A 19,881-nucleotide genomic window follows, 5' to 3' on the forward strand; every position below is an offset into this window, starting at 1 on the left:
ATAATTAAAGTTATGTTACATGGATGAGACAATGGATTTATTGTATATTTCAAAATAATTATTATGCTAAAGAATAACAAAACTCACACATAAAAGCTATTCTCATTTATCACATGTATTTACTTGAAAGTGGTCTGAATTAATTTTCAGACACACACTTTTCTTAAAACAAAAAAATCCCAACCACCAAATGACCTAAAACCAACCAAAAAAAAAAAAAAACTACCACATATACACACATAAATACACAAACACACAGAAATGCCTCTCCCAAGCACTCCCCTTCTCCACATGAATTCAGGGTCTATGAGATGTCTAAGGCTGGTAGTTCTAGGAGAGACTGTTTCCCTCACACATAAAACAAGGACAACATATGCTGGAATGATGATGGGTATCCTTTAGCCACCTGCAGACATAGTTTGATTACAAATCACCCAATGTTACTTCTATCCCTCTTTGATCATATGTCATTTGATGGCAGTGATACAAGCTATTGGGAGATGTGCTGGTTTTCAGCTAGGTCAGCACTGCACCAGGAGTAGCTCATGAGTATTAATTAAACAACCATCATGTGGCTGAAGGCCACACTATCTACACCACAAACCCTCTTGGATTAGTGCCACAAACACAGCTTACCCTACATGAAATGTCTATTTCTCAGTTCCTAAGTGTTCAAGGGTTGAATATTCCACTTTGTTCAGAAAAGAACTACCGAAGGTCTGGACTTCTAAAAGATTTTTTTAATAAAAAAGTAGGCAAGCTGCTATAGCACACTACTTCGTTGCAACACTATGAGGTGCTACTCCAATGGAGTGATAACCATAATGGCAACTCTTTCCTCTTGTCCCCACTGCCCATCAGTAAAATAGGGTGGCAGGAAGAACCCTCAGCCACTATAGATTCCAATCTAAAAGTGTTCAGTACACATATTCCACTCTACAGTTCACTTACTACCCATTCTACTACCTCCTGCATATTACTGTAGCAAAGAGTTCTTCCATGTCCCTTGAATACTGAAACAACTAGGATCTGCCAAGTTCCTCACTTTTGTTTTCAAAGACAAATACAGAACAAAATGGTTCAGTCTTCTGATGCAGCCTGTCCTTTCTCAAAATCCCTTCAGCAAGAAGGTACATCAACAGAGGACAAGCTTAGAAGCATCATGAACTTCCCTCAGCTCAAACTTCTTCTAAAAACTGAGTTTCCACAGCATCACATGTAGATGCCTATTAAGATACTCAGGCAAAAAAGGAGAGTTGACAAAAAATCCCTCACATGTTTCCTAAGACTGTGCTACTATTTTGGACTGAGTCATACAGACTTCTTGCAATTTGGGATATATTAAGCAAAACCAGAAGACAGACAAGCAAATCACAAGCAAATCACAAGCATGTATGACGTTTACCAGTTTAAGAGGGTAGAAGGAAGGGCCAAGGCAGAGGGGGAATTGCTAAGGCTGCTCTTAATTCTCCATTGCCATTTTTATTTCCACACACAACTCAAACAGGAAGTTGCACATTGTTTCTGTAAATGGATTTCCCTTAGTCTCCCAACTCTTGGCCGCAACTGATATGAAATACTGCAGTTACATCTGTTGGTAACATCCAGATGGCCTCAGAAGTCCCAGCAGCACCTACCCCGTACTGAGCCACAACCTTATCCAGCCAAAACTACTTCTGACTAAGGCAGGGCACACTGGCAGAGGGAGCCTGGCCCAAGAAGAATCTATGCCATCATTCAGCCCCTCCACCAGGACCACATCTCAGGCTTGTACATGCACACACCCAAAACTAAGATCTTGACTCCATCCTGTAGAAGGGCACCTGAACACAAACACTGCAGCCTGATGGCAGATTAAAAGACAGTACAAGTCTTGAAGAGAACTCTCGTGCATAGGCACAGAGACACAGGCACACTACTGTGTCCCTGCTGCTGAATGTATTATCCTACTATTGCTACAGTCAATTCATTAGACTGATCATGTGCTCAGAAATTGGCTATTTCCACTGTGCAGTTATTAGCACGATGATTAAATATGATTTTAGCCACTTGGGGAGAAGCAGAGCATTAGCCATTGGAGAGGACTAGGGGGCAGAGAACAAAACACAGTCTGTCACAAGAGAATGGCAGGAAAAAGACGACTGGCCATCTCTCACTACCACCTTAGGCAGAAGTTATACATACACTACACAAATACTGACCAATGAAGTATTTAAAGCTAACTGAGGGAGGGCAGACTGGTGCCATGATGAGGGTGCTCCAAACACCATGGTGGGTTATAAGCCTCTGAACAGCACCACAGAGTTTCAAGAGGCAGCTCTAACACTCCACAGTAACAACCACCATGGACATGTGCAGGACTGGACACTGACCTGTGCAGTGCTGGACAGCTAAACACACACTGAAGAGTCACTGAACACCTGCAAGAAACCTGAGTACACAGGAAAGTGGTGGTGATCAATATTGAAAGTGGTGGGGAGTGATATGCTGTTACCTCAATCAGGGAGAGAGGTGCTGCTGAGTTCCCCAAGAGATGAAGGGGTGCATCACAACACAGTTTAACAGGCTACAAAAAAGACAGCTGTGCAAACTTCTGTAGACTACCTCCTCCCATTGGTTTGGTAAAGTCTGGGGAGGTCAATGCACTTCTTGGATTTAAACTGTGTATATCCATTCAGCAATACAGAGTGCGTTTACTCCCAGAAGTATGCCATATAATATAAACAACAACTACGCATTCGTTTTAAGAACTACCACGACTAAGGAATCTTGGCAAATGGGCAGGAGGGGAAGAGTACACAGGAAAGTTATCCAAGTAAGATCTGCAGACTGCTCACAATCTGTTTTCCCAGGATGTTTGCTTAAGTCACATAATTGTTTGCAGAACCTCTGCTTTCTAAAAATGCATTTGGAAAAATTCATTCCACATTTTCTTAAATCAGTTTCTACTGCTTAGATGATGCTTTTCAATATTCTCAAAGTAGGTGACCTATCATTATCCAGTAATGACTAGTCAGCAGCATTCTCTCAAACGTCTTCTAGGCAAACATTTCACATAAAAACCAGTATTTTAAAAGTTTTTCAAATAATTTTTTAAAAAATGTTAGATATATGTAGTCCAAGTAATTCTGCCAGCTCTAATAGAGAGTACCTCTGAAGAAATTTCTGTATTGACTGAAGGACTACACATTAATGCAGCCAAAGGAAATGCAATCTTGAAGTTGTTGAGCTGAAAATAAGATGCCAGTAACTTGGAGTCATGATCCCTTCACTCTCCTTTTGCTCACATGTCTGGAGGTCTAGATGTAGGAAGCAAGCTAACTGGGACTGAAGCTTGATACTCTTGATGCCAGCCTAGGGGCACACTGCACTGCAGGAGGAATTCGCTGCTTAAAGCAGCAAAATCCCCAGTGATTGAATTTGAATTTTGCTCAGTGAGGGCTTATGGAAACCATCCCCCACTTCCTGAGCTTTTTGTTATTTATTAACATGCCACAGCCTGAGCTCAGAAAAGGGGAAAAACTTGTTATTTTAACCAAAGCACCACGAACACCGCCAGAAATTCTCTCCTCCAGTTTTAGCACTCGGATGCCAGAGTACCATAAAACGCTACCACTACATCATGGGCACTTCAAAATGGTAATAGATGAAGCACTTCTGTGGCCAGCTGTCATGCTACTATCAAAATAAGGCACTAGCAGACACATCTACAGGTCTGAACACCATCCACAACACAAAACCAAATATGCTTAATTACCCATCAGGATGAGGCTAAACCAGGGATATGAAAGCGGTAAGCTGGCCATCCTCAGTATGTAGAATGGAACTAATAAAATAAAGGATGACCTGGCTCCTATCAGCTTACAGGTGATACAACCCTATCAGTGCTGTCTCTTCACATGAGATTTAGAGTGTATGAGGAAACTAAATCAAAATACAGCAACACAGGTAAGAGATTAGATAGTTGAGAAAATCTAATTTGTTTCAGGCCTTTTGACTGGACTTCTTTCTTTACCTTAATGACTCATAATTACATTAGGTTAGAACACTTCTGTTGCAACTTGGAGGTTTCTACATTTCCCAAATGGAGATTGTCCTCAATTACTTCAGCATCTCACTCATCACCACAGCAGGCAAAAAGTGCCCTGAGATGAAGTACTGAAATAACATAATATTTCTACCATTCTTCCACTCTGAGACACCATAATCTGCCAAGACACACATGCAGGTCAACTGCATAATTTCAAGCTAAGTTTCTTTCTTTTTTTTTAATCTAAGTTTTAATTATAAGAAATTCAAGAACCATTTACAGGAATAAACAATTTGCTAGTCCACACAAGCTGGCATGTTATTAGCTTACCACTCACTACCTATGAACTACTAAAGAGCAAAAAATATGTACATTGCTCAAAAAAACTTCTATTAACACCTTTTTCAGCCTAGCTTAGGAGACAAGCCTTAATCACAGTAGAACTCATCGTTTTTAGTCCTGTAGTACATCTGGCCATTACTGCATCTTGCTCAACACTTGACTTGACAACACACGTAAGAAAATCCTATAAATGGACAAAGAAGGATCAGCTTCCCAAAGATGACATTTATCTCCTTTCCAATCAGATAAAGGCTGATTTGTGGCTTGAAGGCTTATCTTGCAACCTTATACAGCCTAGTTTTGAACACAGTTCAAAAATATTAACTTAAAATTTAAAAAAAAATCTTCTAAGACACTGAGTTCAACAAGGAAGCAGAATTTCCTACGTTCAAATCAATCCTTTCAGTTATTATTCAATTTCCTTGGTTTTATATTTTCAAATGATGGCCCAACTGACTTTTCCTGAAGCAATATGTTTTATTATTTTCATCATGACCCCTTTCAACTCTAAGGACCCCATCCTACTTGCTTTTACTCTATATTTAGAAGCCTAATAGCTTTTAATCATACCCTTGTTGCTCCTGCTCTTGCCACACAGAGGAATTTGAGATAGTATGACAAGATCAGGTTGGCATTATTTCTCTCTTGCAAGCAAGGACAGAGAAGCCAGTTAGAGAAATAGCAAGCCGTGCTTCAGTCTTGGTGTGAGACCACACTGAATCGTACCATTGGACCCATTGTAAATAATCATCCTAGGACAATGTGCGAGGGCAAGAAGCAAATGCTTTCAGGTGCATTGGTGAAGTCACAAAACTACTAAACATTAGCACTCATACAAGGACACATTCGTTAAAAACTCGTAGCTACTCAGCAGATTCTCAAAGAGGAAACAAACCACATACAAGACCTGTGATTCTGTGGTCACATATTGCTTACATTTTTATGCCCATAAGATAGAATTATGCACAATATTAGACAAAATTATTAAATAATATAACTATTTGTTGGAACCAGAATTTTTTATTAGAGAGGCAAATCACAGCTTTAGTAATCTATTTTTTGGAATTGAGAAAGAGGCACACATACTTTTATGACAGTTACTTCAACATGCACAGTCAACATTCCAAATGGGAATGACTGAAATAGCAAATGATGGCCTTACCTAGTTGTCACTCAAAATGTGCTAGTTCAAAACACATTCTGAGTTTTCTCAAAAAATAAAAACCCTACCTACAGTATAGGTTTTAAACAAACAAATTTACAGTTTTATTTCCACTACCGGCACAACACCCTCTCTGTGATGGCACTAGCAGCAGGGTCAGTGAAGAATCAATAATAATCTCCACCAGGGTAAGTTGTCCCAAATTAATAATGTTCAGCATAACCTATTTAGGTCTTCAGCTGTAAATTATATCACCCAACACAATTTCACATTTTTTTCCTGTACAGTGAAGGGAAACTTTACTTTGTGATCTGTGAGGACTGCCCTAGTGATGCAGAGATGATACCATCCCAGATGATATTAGGGAAGGGAAAGGGTACCCACCAGGGCTCAGGAGCCACATAACAAGTGTTTAGTAAGATTAGCATAGTTGGATAGATTTTCACACTTCATACACACTTTTTCAAAGTTACAGTAAAACAACAGAAGTTGTCCCAGCTTTAGAAGAGCAGCTACCAAGTCATTCACAGACCTCCCATGGACTAATAAAGTGTTCTCTGCATATATATGACATGTAAGGGGACTTTTACAAGACATGCATAACAGATATCAATGGGTCCCAAAAGGCTCCTAATAAAGAGAATAAAGTCAAACCAGCAGCAGCATAAAAAGTGGTAGTGTTATTACTGGCTTATAAACACTCATGGGAATTATTACTTGGTTTTCCACCTGCAGATCAAAGTTAACTGAGCACTTATGTGCCTCCAGTAAAATCAGCCAGCAGAAAGCACTAAGCAATTCCTATTTGAATGGCACAAGAAGTCCAGCCACAAGTACCCAGCAGGACATGTTCTCGTGCTTGAGTGGAAGCTTCAATGATGCTGTACAATGAATGCTGCACTCATCTGCTCCACAGTAAGTTTCTTGTACTTGTTTTTCCCCTCCATTTCCCCAAAAAGAGTCAGCTCAAGCACACCACTACCCAGCTACTGCAAAAACCAACATCCCAAATAGCTGCACTGGATGGCACAGGTACAGCAACTGACTAAACGCTTTGGTAGCTGGTTACCTGCTGTTTTATTTGGCACAATGCTCTTATCACCTCGTACACTGCATTTATTCAGTAAAAGCATCGACAGAGATAAAACTTTAATTCAGTGTAAACCAGGAACTATTCACATGTGAAGACTGCTGGTTTACTAAGACTTGAAATAGAAGGAAAATCAATTTCAGGCAGCAAGCTAATCAGATGCATCTGAAGAAAAAATAAAAACAAGACTCCTTGGAAACTCCAGTATGTGACTTTACATCAGGTTATAGTGACGCATAGATTTCATCTATGCAGTATATCTTCCAGATATGAGAGTTTTCATTAAAAAGACTGCACAAACACTGATGACTCCTTTGTTACATAAAATTGTCAAAAAGGCCTTTCAGAGTCGTGTTCACAGTGCTGGGATTTTTGGCTTTGATTTCAGAAAACAAGAGGCTGCATCAGGCCTCTTAATTTAGTATTTAATGAGGTATCTACAGCTTACAGCCAAATAATTGAGCAGAAATAAGGCTTTAATGGTCTAAAACACATTGAAAAGTATGCATTCAGACTGTCCTTCTAGCAGATGGTGGAATGGGAATAAGCATATGAAGGAATTAATGACAGTCAATAGCTATTGAAGTTAGCAACTTTCCCTATGCCCCAAAAATATGTTCAAAACCTTGCATTCCACAGTGGAGGGTGGGGGGAAAGTGTGAAACAAGAGTTTCTGGTTCAGTTTCTTCTTCAGCAAAGCAATTGCTCTTCCCCCATCACAGAAAGGCTGACACTGTGGTTGCTCTCTCATAGGTGTACATAATCTAAGTATCATGGATGGGGGCAGTGCTTTGATTTTTTTGTTGGTAATGTGCTGGGTTTTTTTTTTTTTTTGACTGCATCAGCTGAACTGCACAGGAATTACAGACATCCTATGTGTATTCATTTGTGGACATGAAGGAAATTACTGAATGGCTGACAAGGCAACTCTTACACATTATACTACTTTCTGAGCAATTTATATATATCATGTAGAAGCTGATATGCACAAAGTTGACAACAATTTTCATAAGCAGACATAAACAGAGCACACATAGTACAACTTCTTGGAGCCTCGGCCTCTATCAGGAAGAGAACAGGAAGAACAGGATTTGAAGCAAAGGCCACAGAGATAACTGTCGGCACTTTATTAGGAGAGGGAACATCACCCAAGGCAAGGTTAATCTGAACAAAAGGTGCAAGTTTCTTGCCATATTTAGAGTAGTTGTGGCTGCTGACAGGCAAGGGCAATCCAAGAGAACCAGACAGAAGACATTATTTTTCTAACATATACAACATCACATGATGCACTAGTTCCTACTGATACTTTTGGTCTCTCCACACACTTTTGGATGTGTGGAAAGGAAAGTTTGGATGGAAGTGGAGCTTACAAGATTTGTAGATATGTGATGGCAGTTTCTCCCCTGACTTTGTAATTATCTTCCCCCCTCACCAATTAGTTCCTATAACTTATGATGTGCCTTTCAAGGATACAAAGTCAGCTTTTAAGATACATCCCGCTACTGCAATGTAAGACCAAAAAGAGTCATGGCAGAGATCCAGTGGTGCAAAACACTCCAAAATAAAACGGCTTTTCCCAACTCCATGTACTAATCCGCCAAGCTGCAGCTTGTGGCTAGCTGTTTAACATTACATTGTCACTACCAAGCCGAAGACTAACTGCAGAGACAGAAACAGACTTAAATACTAGCAGGCTACCATAGCATCACTGCTTTGCTTTGTCAGACCAAACAAGCGCAACTCCTTCAACCTCTCCTTGTAGGCTGCATGCTCCATGCACTGATCATCTCTGCATCCCTCTCTCTGCTGGACTATCTCCAGTTGCCCTAAATGACTCTCGAACAAGGCAGAGGTGACCAAAAAAAAAAAAAAAAAAAAAAAAAAAAAAAGACCACCACAGACCCAGCACTCCAATTGAAATTGCATCACTGCCTTTTATCTGCCAGCCACAATCTTCCCAAGGCAGCCCCACCAGACTGCTTCACTTATTCAGAAAGCCTTGTGGTGCTGGCTCATGCTCAGCACACCAGCTTCTTTCCAGCCCATGGCTACTCACACAGTCACCTCTCAGTGCATACAAATGCACTTTGGGCCCTACCATAGGGTGTAGGACCTTGCACCTTGCCCAGTTTCCCAATGTTTTTGCTGATTCAATAAGACTCCCATGTACTAAGCATTTACTTCTTTTTAAAGAGGCAACTTCAGAGTAGAAGTACCTGGACAGCTGTACTTTGGAAGCACAGTCACCATTAAGAGGATCTGGAAAGGTCTTTTGCTTCCATCCATAGCTGTACTGAAGTACACTTCACATAATTGTTCGTTTCTAGGCATGACCACCCACATTCATCAGCAGATTTATCACATTTTCTACCCTCTTTCTACTTCTTGGCTTTCAAACACGAAATTAAACTGTGTTGTGATCATGAACCACAATCCCTAAACGCAGTATCACATTAATCCAAAGTAAACACACACTCCGAAAGCTCCTTCCCACAAAAACTCAGTCATAAAGAGTCCCCACTGTACCTGTGCTGCCTTTTGCCTCTTCAAACATCAGAGATGGGCTGAGCATCTAACAGCTCTTGTGCTCCTCTTCCCTGTCAAACACCAACTTGCTACTTAGGAGTTCACCCCTTACAGTCCCAGAACATGTTCAGCAGGGCTTCTCTGAAACCTAATCCACATCAGTCCTGACTGGTAGCTAACCCAATAGAAAAGCCTTCATATTTGGGATTGTCTATGCGTGATTGAACACAGGCTACAGCTGTGAGATTCAGAAAGCCTACATCTGCAGAAAGACATCTGCATATCTGCGCTGTTGCTTGGACTTTACCTACACAACCACGCCATAGCAACACAAGGCATTTGGCTTTCTGCTTGCATATGGCACTTGAATTACACATGCAATTAATTAGACATGGATGATAACAGGCAAGATTCTTCTGAACTAATTCTGGGGAATTTTTAAATTATTTTTTTTAGTTCTAAAAGCTAGCTTATAACTTTAAATGGTAACAAAAAATGCACATGTATCTCTTTTTCTTTGCTGAGAGTGTTGTTTTCAGAACACACTATTTTGCAATAGTCCCTATTTCGCATTAGAGGAGAGCTTCAGATGCAAAAGAAAACCTTCATACTGAATGTTTAAGGGGGGCAGTGTTTCCTGGTGAAAATTATCATTTCTTAAAAAGGAGACTACTGCTTTCTTCATGCTTGGATTTAAATACTGAGCTATTTAAAAACTGTTAATGTAGAGGGGGAAAAAAAAGGAATAGTTGCTACACCCAGTGCTGTGTCTCTGACAAACATGAGAACTGATCTGTTTTTTCAGTTTTCAGTTTTGACACAGTAAACAAGGATGTCCCTGTCAACCTCTCCCCTCTGAGAAATCTCTAGCTGTCCCATCTTCATTCTCTTGAACTTTGTGGAAATGAAGCAGCAAAAAAATTTATCTTAAAGTACATGTTTAAGCCAAGTGTCATTTCCAAGAAAAGGAGAGGAAGAGCTGACTACAACCAAGAAACAGTGCTGACTACAGGGGGACAATCTCTTCCCCAGTCCTGCTGGCCACACTGTTTCTGACACAGGCCAGGATGGCACTGGTGGTCTGGCTACCTGGGCACATGGTGGGTCAGGTTCAGCTTCTGTTGACCAACACCCCCAGGTCCTTTCCTGCTGGCAGCTTTCCAGATACTTCTCCAAGCCTGGAATGCTACATGGGGTTATTGTAGTCCAACTGCAGTGCCTGGCACTTTGTCCTGTTGAACCTCAGACCTCTGGCCTCTTCCAATCCATCTAGCCTGTCCAGATCCCCCTGCAGAGCCTTCCTGCCCTCCAGCAGATCAATACTCCCACCCCACTTGCTGTCTCTGCAAACTGACTGAGGGTGCCCTTAATCCCCTCATCCATATCATTGATAAAGATCCTAAACAGGACTGGCCCCAATACCAAGCCCGGGGGAACACCACTGGTGACCAGTGACCAGCTGGATGTCATTCCATTCACCAACACTCCCTGGGCCTGGCCATCTTGACAGTTTTCTACCCAGCCAAGAGCACACCGGTCCAAGCCATGGGCAGCCAGTTTCTCCAGGAGATGCCATGGGAAATGGTGTCAAAGGCTTTACTAAGGTCCAGGTAGACACATCCGCAGCCTCTCTCTCATCCACTAAGTGGGTCTCCTTGTCATGGAAGGGGATCAGGTTGGTCAAGCAGGACTTGCCTTTCACAAATCCATCCTGGCTAGGCTTGATCCCCTGGTTTCATGTGTCACATGACAGCACTCAAGATGATGTGTTCCATGACCTTCCCTGGCACCTAGGTCAGGCTGACAGGCTTGTAGATCCCTGGATCCTGCATTCAGCCCTTCTTGTAGGAAGAATTTAATGGCATTAATTTTGTTAAATTAATGCCATTAGTGAAGTCCTGATGCTTGTGTTGGTGCTAAGTATACACTTAATATCTTTTCCACCCCAAATCTTGCCTAACGGGGTAAGTAGGATCCCTTATACCAGAAGGGTTTTCAAACTTCTCCAGAAGAGTGACAAAGTCTCTGCTCTGCCGTATCAGAACAGCTTGGAAAGGTCAAGCCAGCTTGGCAATGCTCCAAGTCAATATGAAGGATTTAAACCAAAGAGCTGAGCTCTATGTGTACAGGCCCCCTGTATTGGGTTTAGTAAATGATCACATGGAAGGTCACTCCAGAGCCACACATTACAGCTGAAAGCCAACTGTAACTGCAGAAAATACAGATGCACCTGGGCAGGTTTTTGTTCTGGCTGCCATGTGAAAGCCATTCCCGGAGCTGTTCACTACCTCTGTGTGCTCAGCAAAGTGCTCCCTCACCCCACTGCGATTACTCATGTGAAGCCTCTGTGTTTGTGCTCAACAACATACCAAAGCCAAATAATTTTTTTCCTACAAAACCAAGCACAATTTCTATTCATAAAATTAGGCTCCAGTAACAATATAACACACTAGTCCATCACCTAACTTTTAATGAGTGCTTTTTCCAGTGAAGAAGATACACAGCTAGGAAAAATATGGAGAGGCTACTAATCAGGCTTAGTTATCCAGGGATTTAGCTTAGAATCATTCTGGAGAACATGAATAGTCAACTGAAAAACAGTATGGGAACAGAAACGGTCTGTGGAGAGAAGAGCCACAGGATTTTCTTCCTTAGAAGAACTATCAAATTGTACCTTATTTCACAGATAGCTGCTCTTTTTTGCAAAACCCAGAATCGAGTAATTGACTGGCAATGCCCCAGATCTGTGTTTCTAGGCAATACTTCTTTCATGGAAAAGAATGCCATTTTGAGAATTTGTTCATCCCCATGCTTTAGTAACATGAAAACATTCACAATTGATAAAGGCACAGGGAAGGACACTCGGGAGATCCCAAAGCATTTAAAAACAGTCTATCGCAGCAATTGCACAGCCGATTCAAGAAAGGCAATTGAAGCATTTGAGCAGAAACACTTCAAAGCAAATAGCTGAGCTGATATGTGTTCATTATCTGTATCCAGTTTAATTCTACAAAATTAGTCTGCAGAGGTTCATTTATAAGCAAGGATTAGTTTCAGGCAAGACCAACCAGGACAGAAACTACAAGCAAGTGACCTTGCTAAACACTCCTCAAAAGCTTTACAAAGCGCTGATTGTTCACGGTCTTTAGCAAACAGTCCATGTATCAGGTGACTCCAATAGCTTTCAGCATAGTGCCTTCAATCCAAGCAGCAAATAGTACAGACGGTTAACACCTTTTATGCGAGTATCAAACATTCTGGCTTTTTACATGGCTAGTCATATTAGTGGGCCAATGAGAATTTAACAATAATTGCTTCACACACACACTGCAACTCTCAAACATTTAAGAAAAGATGTGCTCAGTATAAGAGGGCAATGTTTGGGAAAGTCTATAGATTCAGTCCTTTATCCAGTCATTTCTTAAGACATAGTCATAAACCCAGCATCTCTGAATACTTAACAGAACAAAAAACTTATCTACAGCCATTTCGTTTCCTCCTACTTTCCTGTTTCAGTGGCAAGTACTTTTAAAATACTTCGCACAGCTTTTAACACTGTTTAGTTCTCAGCACATGTTAATCTCACATGCCTTTTTGATAGGTTTGTTACTACGAAGGCCCTTCCATATGCGCTGGAATCTTCTCCCTGCTGACATGCTTTCGATAAAACCACTGTTGTTGCCATTTCACAGAAAGATGTTTAGAAACCACAACTCTAAAAAAACAGTAAGAGGTTAGCAGGGCTGGGGAGGGAGACAGCAGAGACCATAAGAAGCATTTTCTTTCAAGTATTTGGTCTAAGGTGTATCACCAACAGGATGCTGGTTGACCAACTAAGGTTTTAAATTCACTGGCTGCACTGAAGAATGTTTTAAGTTGCATCCTCTGCTATTTGTTTACGAAACATCTCAGAGAGACATAGGACACAGTCCAGTGAAGATCCAACTGAATTTCAGTAAGAGCATGACAGGGTGGATACCAGGCTTTCAATAACCCCCTCAAGCCCATTTCAGAACAGCAATGTAAGGGTGAAATAACTGAGTCCTCTCCCTGCCTTCACTGCCACTAATATGGCACACACCTGGTTATGCAACAAGCCACTTCCAGATGAAACACAACAGGCATTTTTGGCTGAGTTAGCATACAATCAGGCCAATGATCAGGTACAAGGCAGGCGGCAGCAGCAATGCTTCCCCCCCCCCCCCAGAAGCAGGCAGCCAGGGTGAAGCTTCAGCCAAGGAAATACAGGCTGCCATCTATTTCCACGTCCTCACTGCAGCAACTCCAATAATACTGCAGTCACAGTACAAGTCAGGTCAGCTCACTCATTCAACTGCCTCAGCTGGGAAGGAATTTGGCTTGAACAGGTAGTGGCAGCATGTGAACCCCTCTCCCCTTCCACACAGCACATGAAATATATCCTGCAAGGCTATGAAAACAAATGAATTCACTGCTTGTGTTAAATAAAATACCACCTCCCATATGGCACTTCGAACTGCATTTCCTTCAGAAACAAAACCCTTCTATCTACCCCTCCCTCAACTGCAGCTTCAGATCTTGAAATCTTAGTAATTAATTCCTGCTTTAAATCAAACATAATTCCAGCATTCTTGATACAGGAACTACTTTATTTTAGTCATGACCTTAATCACAAAGCATGTTTCATAAATATTAGAAAGAAAAAAGCCTTACCATTTTCTATCACAATAAAGAAGTCAAACTATCCAACTCAATAATAAGAGACACAATAATGCCTCCTCCAACACTGTCAATCCTCTATTAAAAAAGAAGAGATTACCTGAGAGATATGGTTGATGGAGGACTCCATCCTCCGTAGCTGGGACGCTTGGATGTCCAGCAGTTGTAATACATTGTTGGCCAGTGCATTGATCTGATAAGCAACACTGGCTAGAGACTGAGTTGTGTAGGCTTTGGTCTCTTCTAATGCTTTCCTTTTATCTGGAGCCTGTAAAGCAAAAGAACAAGACATCTGCTTTAGGCCATGAAAAGATGGGGGAAAAGGACAGGAACAAAAGATACAACCTGTGTTTGGAAGAATCTGTAATCAAGAAGGTCTGATTGAGCAGCCAAAGTACTTGATCTGCATAAGATTTTAAAAATTCTCAATCATACGGACGAGATAAAGTATTTGAAAAATACTTAACGATAATAAATTTACATGCCAAGAAACAATTCATTCAGTAGGAAAAATAACACTACTGTGATTTGTTGGAGTCAAGTTTCTAAAGCCTGTCCAATACCTCATTTCTCAAAAAGCCCCACAAACACTGAAATGCTCCTTTTGCCATCTCTTACGAGGTCATGCAGCCCAGGCTAATCAAGACAGAAAAATATTTTCTCACAGTGGGGTGTCCCCTATTCCACATGCCATCTACAAAGCCAACCCTCCAGCTATGCTGGCTTCTCCTCTTACAAACCACGAGAAGAGAGAGTAGAGCATCAGGACGGCATGCACAGAGGCCTCCTGTATGCAGAAGTACTTGTGAAATTACCCCTCCTCACACAAAAGGTTAATAGACTATCCTTGACAGCTGAGAAAGTTCATCATTGACTGAGAAGACACACGTATTTTGAGGTATCAGAAAGGAACATATGCTTCCCCCTGAAGGGTAAAAATATAGGGAAAGGATAACTTGAAATCACACCTTGTTAAGGTAAAGTCCTCAATCTGTCCTGAGGCATGGTTCCCAAGTCAGAGGGCAGGTTACTGTCCAAGATCAGGAACTGTTTACATTACTTGAGTTGCATGGCCCAAGTAAGTCCCTCCTCTCTGGCAGGATGGGAGATACCAACACCACCTCTACCATGAAAACACACAGACAGAACCCATTTTGAAGTACTCCTTGTATCACACCTTAGGAGCTGGCAGTGGAGGCCATGTACTTCATCTGTTACCCAACTTGCAAACTGCAGCTATCCAGAATTTCCTTTTCTTCCATTTGCAATAGAGATGCACTGCATAAGGAAGAGTTTGCAATACACAATGACTCAGTGCTACTATAGTTTCTTCCCAATTTTATGTATCTGTGGAATAAACAGTAGATCTCAGCAACCAAAAGAAAAGGTTCATAGTAATAGCCCCTTCCAACTAGACTTCTATTTTTATTGTTGATGTCTTTGAATAACACTACACACATTGTATGCAAGAGTTACAATGTTAAGCACAAAGCAAGGAAACAAAGACATTCCATTAGCATTCAACTGAGCCCTATGTTTTCCACTTTCCATACACTCATTCATTTTTAAATCCTGTCTCTTGTTTTTAAGAGGAAAACCAGAAGGCAAGCTGTTCATATACATTATAAAAGTTTCATCATGACCTAAATACTGCAACATATAATGCTATGCTACATTTTGATTATATATTTTTTAAACATGGGTGAATTGCTCCAGTCCAGGAATTTTGTTCATATTCATGACTAACATTCCGAGTCATGTTTGACACTTATTAATGACACTTGACACTTGGTTAATGCCATCCTTCAAATGGAATTCATATACAGATGCTTCTAAAATGTGAAGCAGCAAGAATGATTCAGTGTAATCTGTTGCCAAAAGGCAGAACAGCTATTGCATGTACTAAGGATACTAAAAAATGGGGGTTTACATAGTGTATTTCCAAATGCAAGCAAAGCTACCTTTCATCTAAAAAAAGTATTGACACATGTAGCTGTAAGAAAAAATTAGTAAAAGTCACTTTGCTTCTTTAGAAAACAGAACCTGCAAAACAACTACTAGAGGTTCAAGAAACCCATTTCCGAAAGCACTCTGGCTTTCCAAAGAGGCATTTTAAACTTCAAACCACCACTAGCAGTGTCTTCAAAAACACTGTCCTACTGATCTACAGCCTAAAGAAAACAACTGATAATTTATACACAAACTTCTGCCACTGCGGGAAATGGTAAAAATGCAGGTAGCAGCTTCAGTGGTGTCTGAAATAAAAGGTTTACTGAACCAGACATAACCAAGAAAGCAGCAATCAAGATTAGTGTAACTTCATATAAACTCAGGTGTAGATCTGTAGCCTTTACTCAAGCAGTTTTCATACTGCAAAGTTTCAATTAAATACTGTTAGGCTAAACTCTAAGAGGTGACAAAGTCACAGCACTCCATTACTGAGTGCTGTCAAATGAGAAAACTTCAGTGTATAACAAGTTTCTTTTCATCTATAATGATTCATTGATTAAATGCCTTGTTCTCATTTGCCTAAGCACCAAATGTTTTAGTTATTTGCTCAAATTACTAGTTCGGCAGCAGGATTAAATGAACATAGGTGAGATGTGGAATGCATTTCATGTCCTGTAAGAACTAGATTAGGAACATTTTCAAGCCTTGCAGATAATTCAGGCAATTTCAGTTTGCAGATAACAGTTTAGATTAGAACTAACTTGACATACAGTCTTTTGCAGTATTTTATTGAGAACTGCTGGCATCCACAAGATACAAGCTAAAAGCTTCACAGACAGCAAAGGCGGGAGGGTAGAGGGAGAAGCCAAGAACTGTGTGACAGAAACAGGAGGGAGCCGGGAGTTCCAATGTTCTTCAACTGTTACTTTCACATCTCTTTTTAAGCAAAAACTGAAAGCAGCATAGAAGATAATGCACATGTTTACATTCAACGTAATACATAATCACTAGTTAACTACTCAATTTTAAGACAACACGTTACAAAGACTGCCACCTGCCTTCTTTCCTAACGGTTCAGAATTACTTTGCCATCTCGTATTAAAAGCTTCAAAGAAACTGGTTTTTTTTCCAGTTGTCCTTGATAGAAACTAAGTTTGATGTCCTTCAGTAGCAAAGTGGATATTCTTTACAGAACATTGCAGCTTTTGAAGTTTCCCTCCTGTAAGCTCCCACCTTTAGTTTCCCACTGTAAGCCCCAGTTCACCTTTAACAGTCTTGTTACTATGACAAAATTGCTGTTTGAAATTGCTTTCACATAACTAGATTTAACACTAAAAAATTAAAAAAGAAAACCTCTTGTATAATTTAATGGGGTACATAAAGAGACAGTTTAAACTACATGGCAGTCCACACTGCATACCATGTATTTTTGTCTAATGCAACTTGTATTATAAAGCTTCCTTGGGAAGTTTACATAAATACTATAGTAAAGCCAAAACTGGTTCTGCACCCAAGCAACTGACACAATAAAAAGAAAGTAGAAGTTTAATTACTGAGTCTTCAGTTCAGTGACATGTCAAGGTCAAATGATGAGGAACCTGTCCATCACTCTACAGCTGATCTTTACAAGTCACATTTTTTTCCCCTCTCCAAACTGCCACCCACACAGGCACATCCCCACAACATTGTGTGTGCATTGTTCAAGCCATCTGCCCTCCCATCTCTCTCTCTCAGCTAATTCCCACCATCTTCCAGTTCATACAGCACACAACTGCATGTACAGGCTCCCTCCACAAATCTCATCAGCTCACACTGCAAATCATCTTCAGAAGTCAAACTTCTACTGCAAACACACCAGTCCACACCCTCAGTACCTGTTGTCCAACCTTTCTTCTCCCTCTCTCAACTTCAGTTCCATTCACTGTGCTTAAAACTCCCTGTAAGATAAATTCCCCACCAGAACAACTGGTTCCATTTGAGAAAGGTCAGAGAGTAGCTCATCAGATCACACCAAAGCTGGCTGGCCTAGCAAAAACAAATCAAAATGCATCCTTAGTATGTGGCATGGGTTGCTCCACATTTTTCATCTTCAGCTGTTGGAATATGAGCAAATTCAAGTTCAGAAAAACTCATCCAGGATATACTAATAGAGAACTGCCCTAAAGCAGCCCAATAATCAGCAAGTTAAACAGAGCTCTTAAGTATTCAGAGCCCAATACCTGTTCAGATGCTTGGAGTTCTGTTGCTGGGCTTAATCACTCTCCACAATCAAGCTATAGAACAGCTTTACACTCAGTTCTATTTGCCTTTGCTGTCACTGCTCATGCAGCTTTAACAAATACAATGCTGCAGTACATTTGTGTTTGCTTCACAAGTAAACACAAGATAATTGTTCAGTTTTACATTTCAGTCTTTTTGAAAAAGAATTCCACCTATCATTAATTGATTAAAGAGAAAATTAGGATTACTACAATCAGTTGCCACAGGAATTCAATCTCTATCGTCCATCAGCATTCACATAATGCAACCATGCAAAAGTCATCAACACATCCATTAGTTCTCTTTTGTCCATCTCATCATGTGTCAATCTTTGATATTTACAGAACGCATGCTTTCTGATAACACAAACTACAGTTGAGGTTTCCAAGTCCTGTTTCCGTCACTAAGGTCTTGCCATTTTAGCTCAGAGATCCATATCAAACCACCCAGTAAAATTTTTATCTTATGTTAACTACAACCCACAGCATCTCATTTTTCAAGTCAATAGGAAATACTTTTATAGAATGGTGAAGATGTACATTCTGGAAGTGGCTTGGAGATTTCTAGACATCAGTACTTTAACCTGCCTGAGAACTAGCTGGGGACATTCCAAAGCAGAAGGAATGGATTTCTGAAAAGTGGTTTCCCCACTCAGAAAACAGGAGCAAACCTCCCTAAAGCAAGAGCTTGTAACACTATGTGGAACTTCAGATATATGAGTCTGAAGTTGCTGCTTCACTGATCTGATAAGGTTTTTAACAATGCAAAGCTGGTCTTGAGGGTTTATTTGTTACTTCTGACTGCTAATTGCAAAAGGCTTGGACATCTCCAAACTACTCACAATACATGTTCTTAGACCAAGTATTCCACATCCAAGCTGCAGTAATGTGTTTTTAAAAGGTTTAAATATGCCATATACACTAGATTAGACTTTTGGCTCCAGAGGTAAAAACAGTTTATGTTGAATATCATGTCCTGAGATCACTGTAAATAACTGAGGAGTTACACACTGAAATAAGTGGGTACCCCACAGATACAGGTTCTCCCTCACCCATTTTCCAGAGCTTGTCAGACTGCTTTTTGAACACACTGCACCATGGTAGACTTTCTGGCTGTTACTGATGGTTATTACATCAGAGTATCAGTTATAAATGGAAGAAGAGAGTCACACTGGCAAGTCACAGCAGCAAGTGCCACAAGTTTCTATATTCTGAAGAACTTTCAGGAGCCAACTACCTACTTGGAAGCCATCCAAGTAGATCTACACAGACAGTGGTTATTAGTAGCAGGTACCCAGAAGGGAGCATTCAGGGTCTCTATCATCACAGAGATAGCATTAAGGGATACATAACATTCCAAAGTGGCATGGGAAACTAAGGTTTCAAAATTTACAAAAAGGGATTGCTTACATTACGTATGCTATACAGGTAAAAACAGAGCATTGATCAGGTGTGTCAGTTGTCTCCTGCAACAGGTCTACTGTGCTTGTGCCACACAGCAATCCCATTGAAGAAATTCTCTCTGCAATGCATTAGGCTAGGCAACGCGTTTACTTCAAGGGGATGATGTGCTGAGTGCATCCCAATATCCACAGACCTACATTGGCTTGGAATTTACCTGCCTACAAATTACAGAGTTCCACACTGATCAGCACCTCAATTCCCCCACTGGAAAGTGAAGTAAGCCATCAGGAGAGTTAGCTCAGAAGTTCAAACTGAACCTTTTTCCAGCATACTAGGACGAAAGGCACCCTCCCATAGCAGCACAGACACGGCTGTAGAGGGTCACCAGTACACTTCATCTATGGTCTTTCTTCAACATATG

At 40.7% G+C, this 19,881-nt stretch overlaps 1 protein-coding gene across 12 annotated transcripts in view; it reads right to left on the reverse strand.

The window, feature by feature from the left end:
* Window positions 1-19,881, reverse strand: part of ABI1 (abl interactor 1) — a 78,263-nt gene that overhangs the window by 41,269 nt on the left and 17,113 nt on the right. For all 12 annotated transcript variants that reach the window (XM_042043019.1, XM_042043022.1, XM_042043016.1 and 9 more), the window contains exon 2: window positions 13,949-14,116. In XM_042043019.1, coding sequence (XP_041898953.1) covers window positions 13,949-14,116 — 168 coding nt within the window. The remainder of the gene's footprint in view (window positions 1-13,948; window positions 14,117-19,881) is intronic.

Source organism: Corvus kubaryi, unplaced genomic scaffold (genome assembly GCF_017639235.1).
Source record: "Corvus kubaryi isolate FWS band 111438036 unplaced genomic scaffold, C.kubaryi_AGA036_p1.0 37398, whole genome shotgun sequence".
Lineage (NCBI taxonomy): Eukaryota > Metazoa > Chordata > Aves > Passeriformes > Corvidae > Corvus > Corvus kubaryi.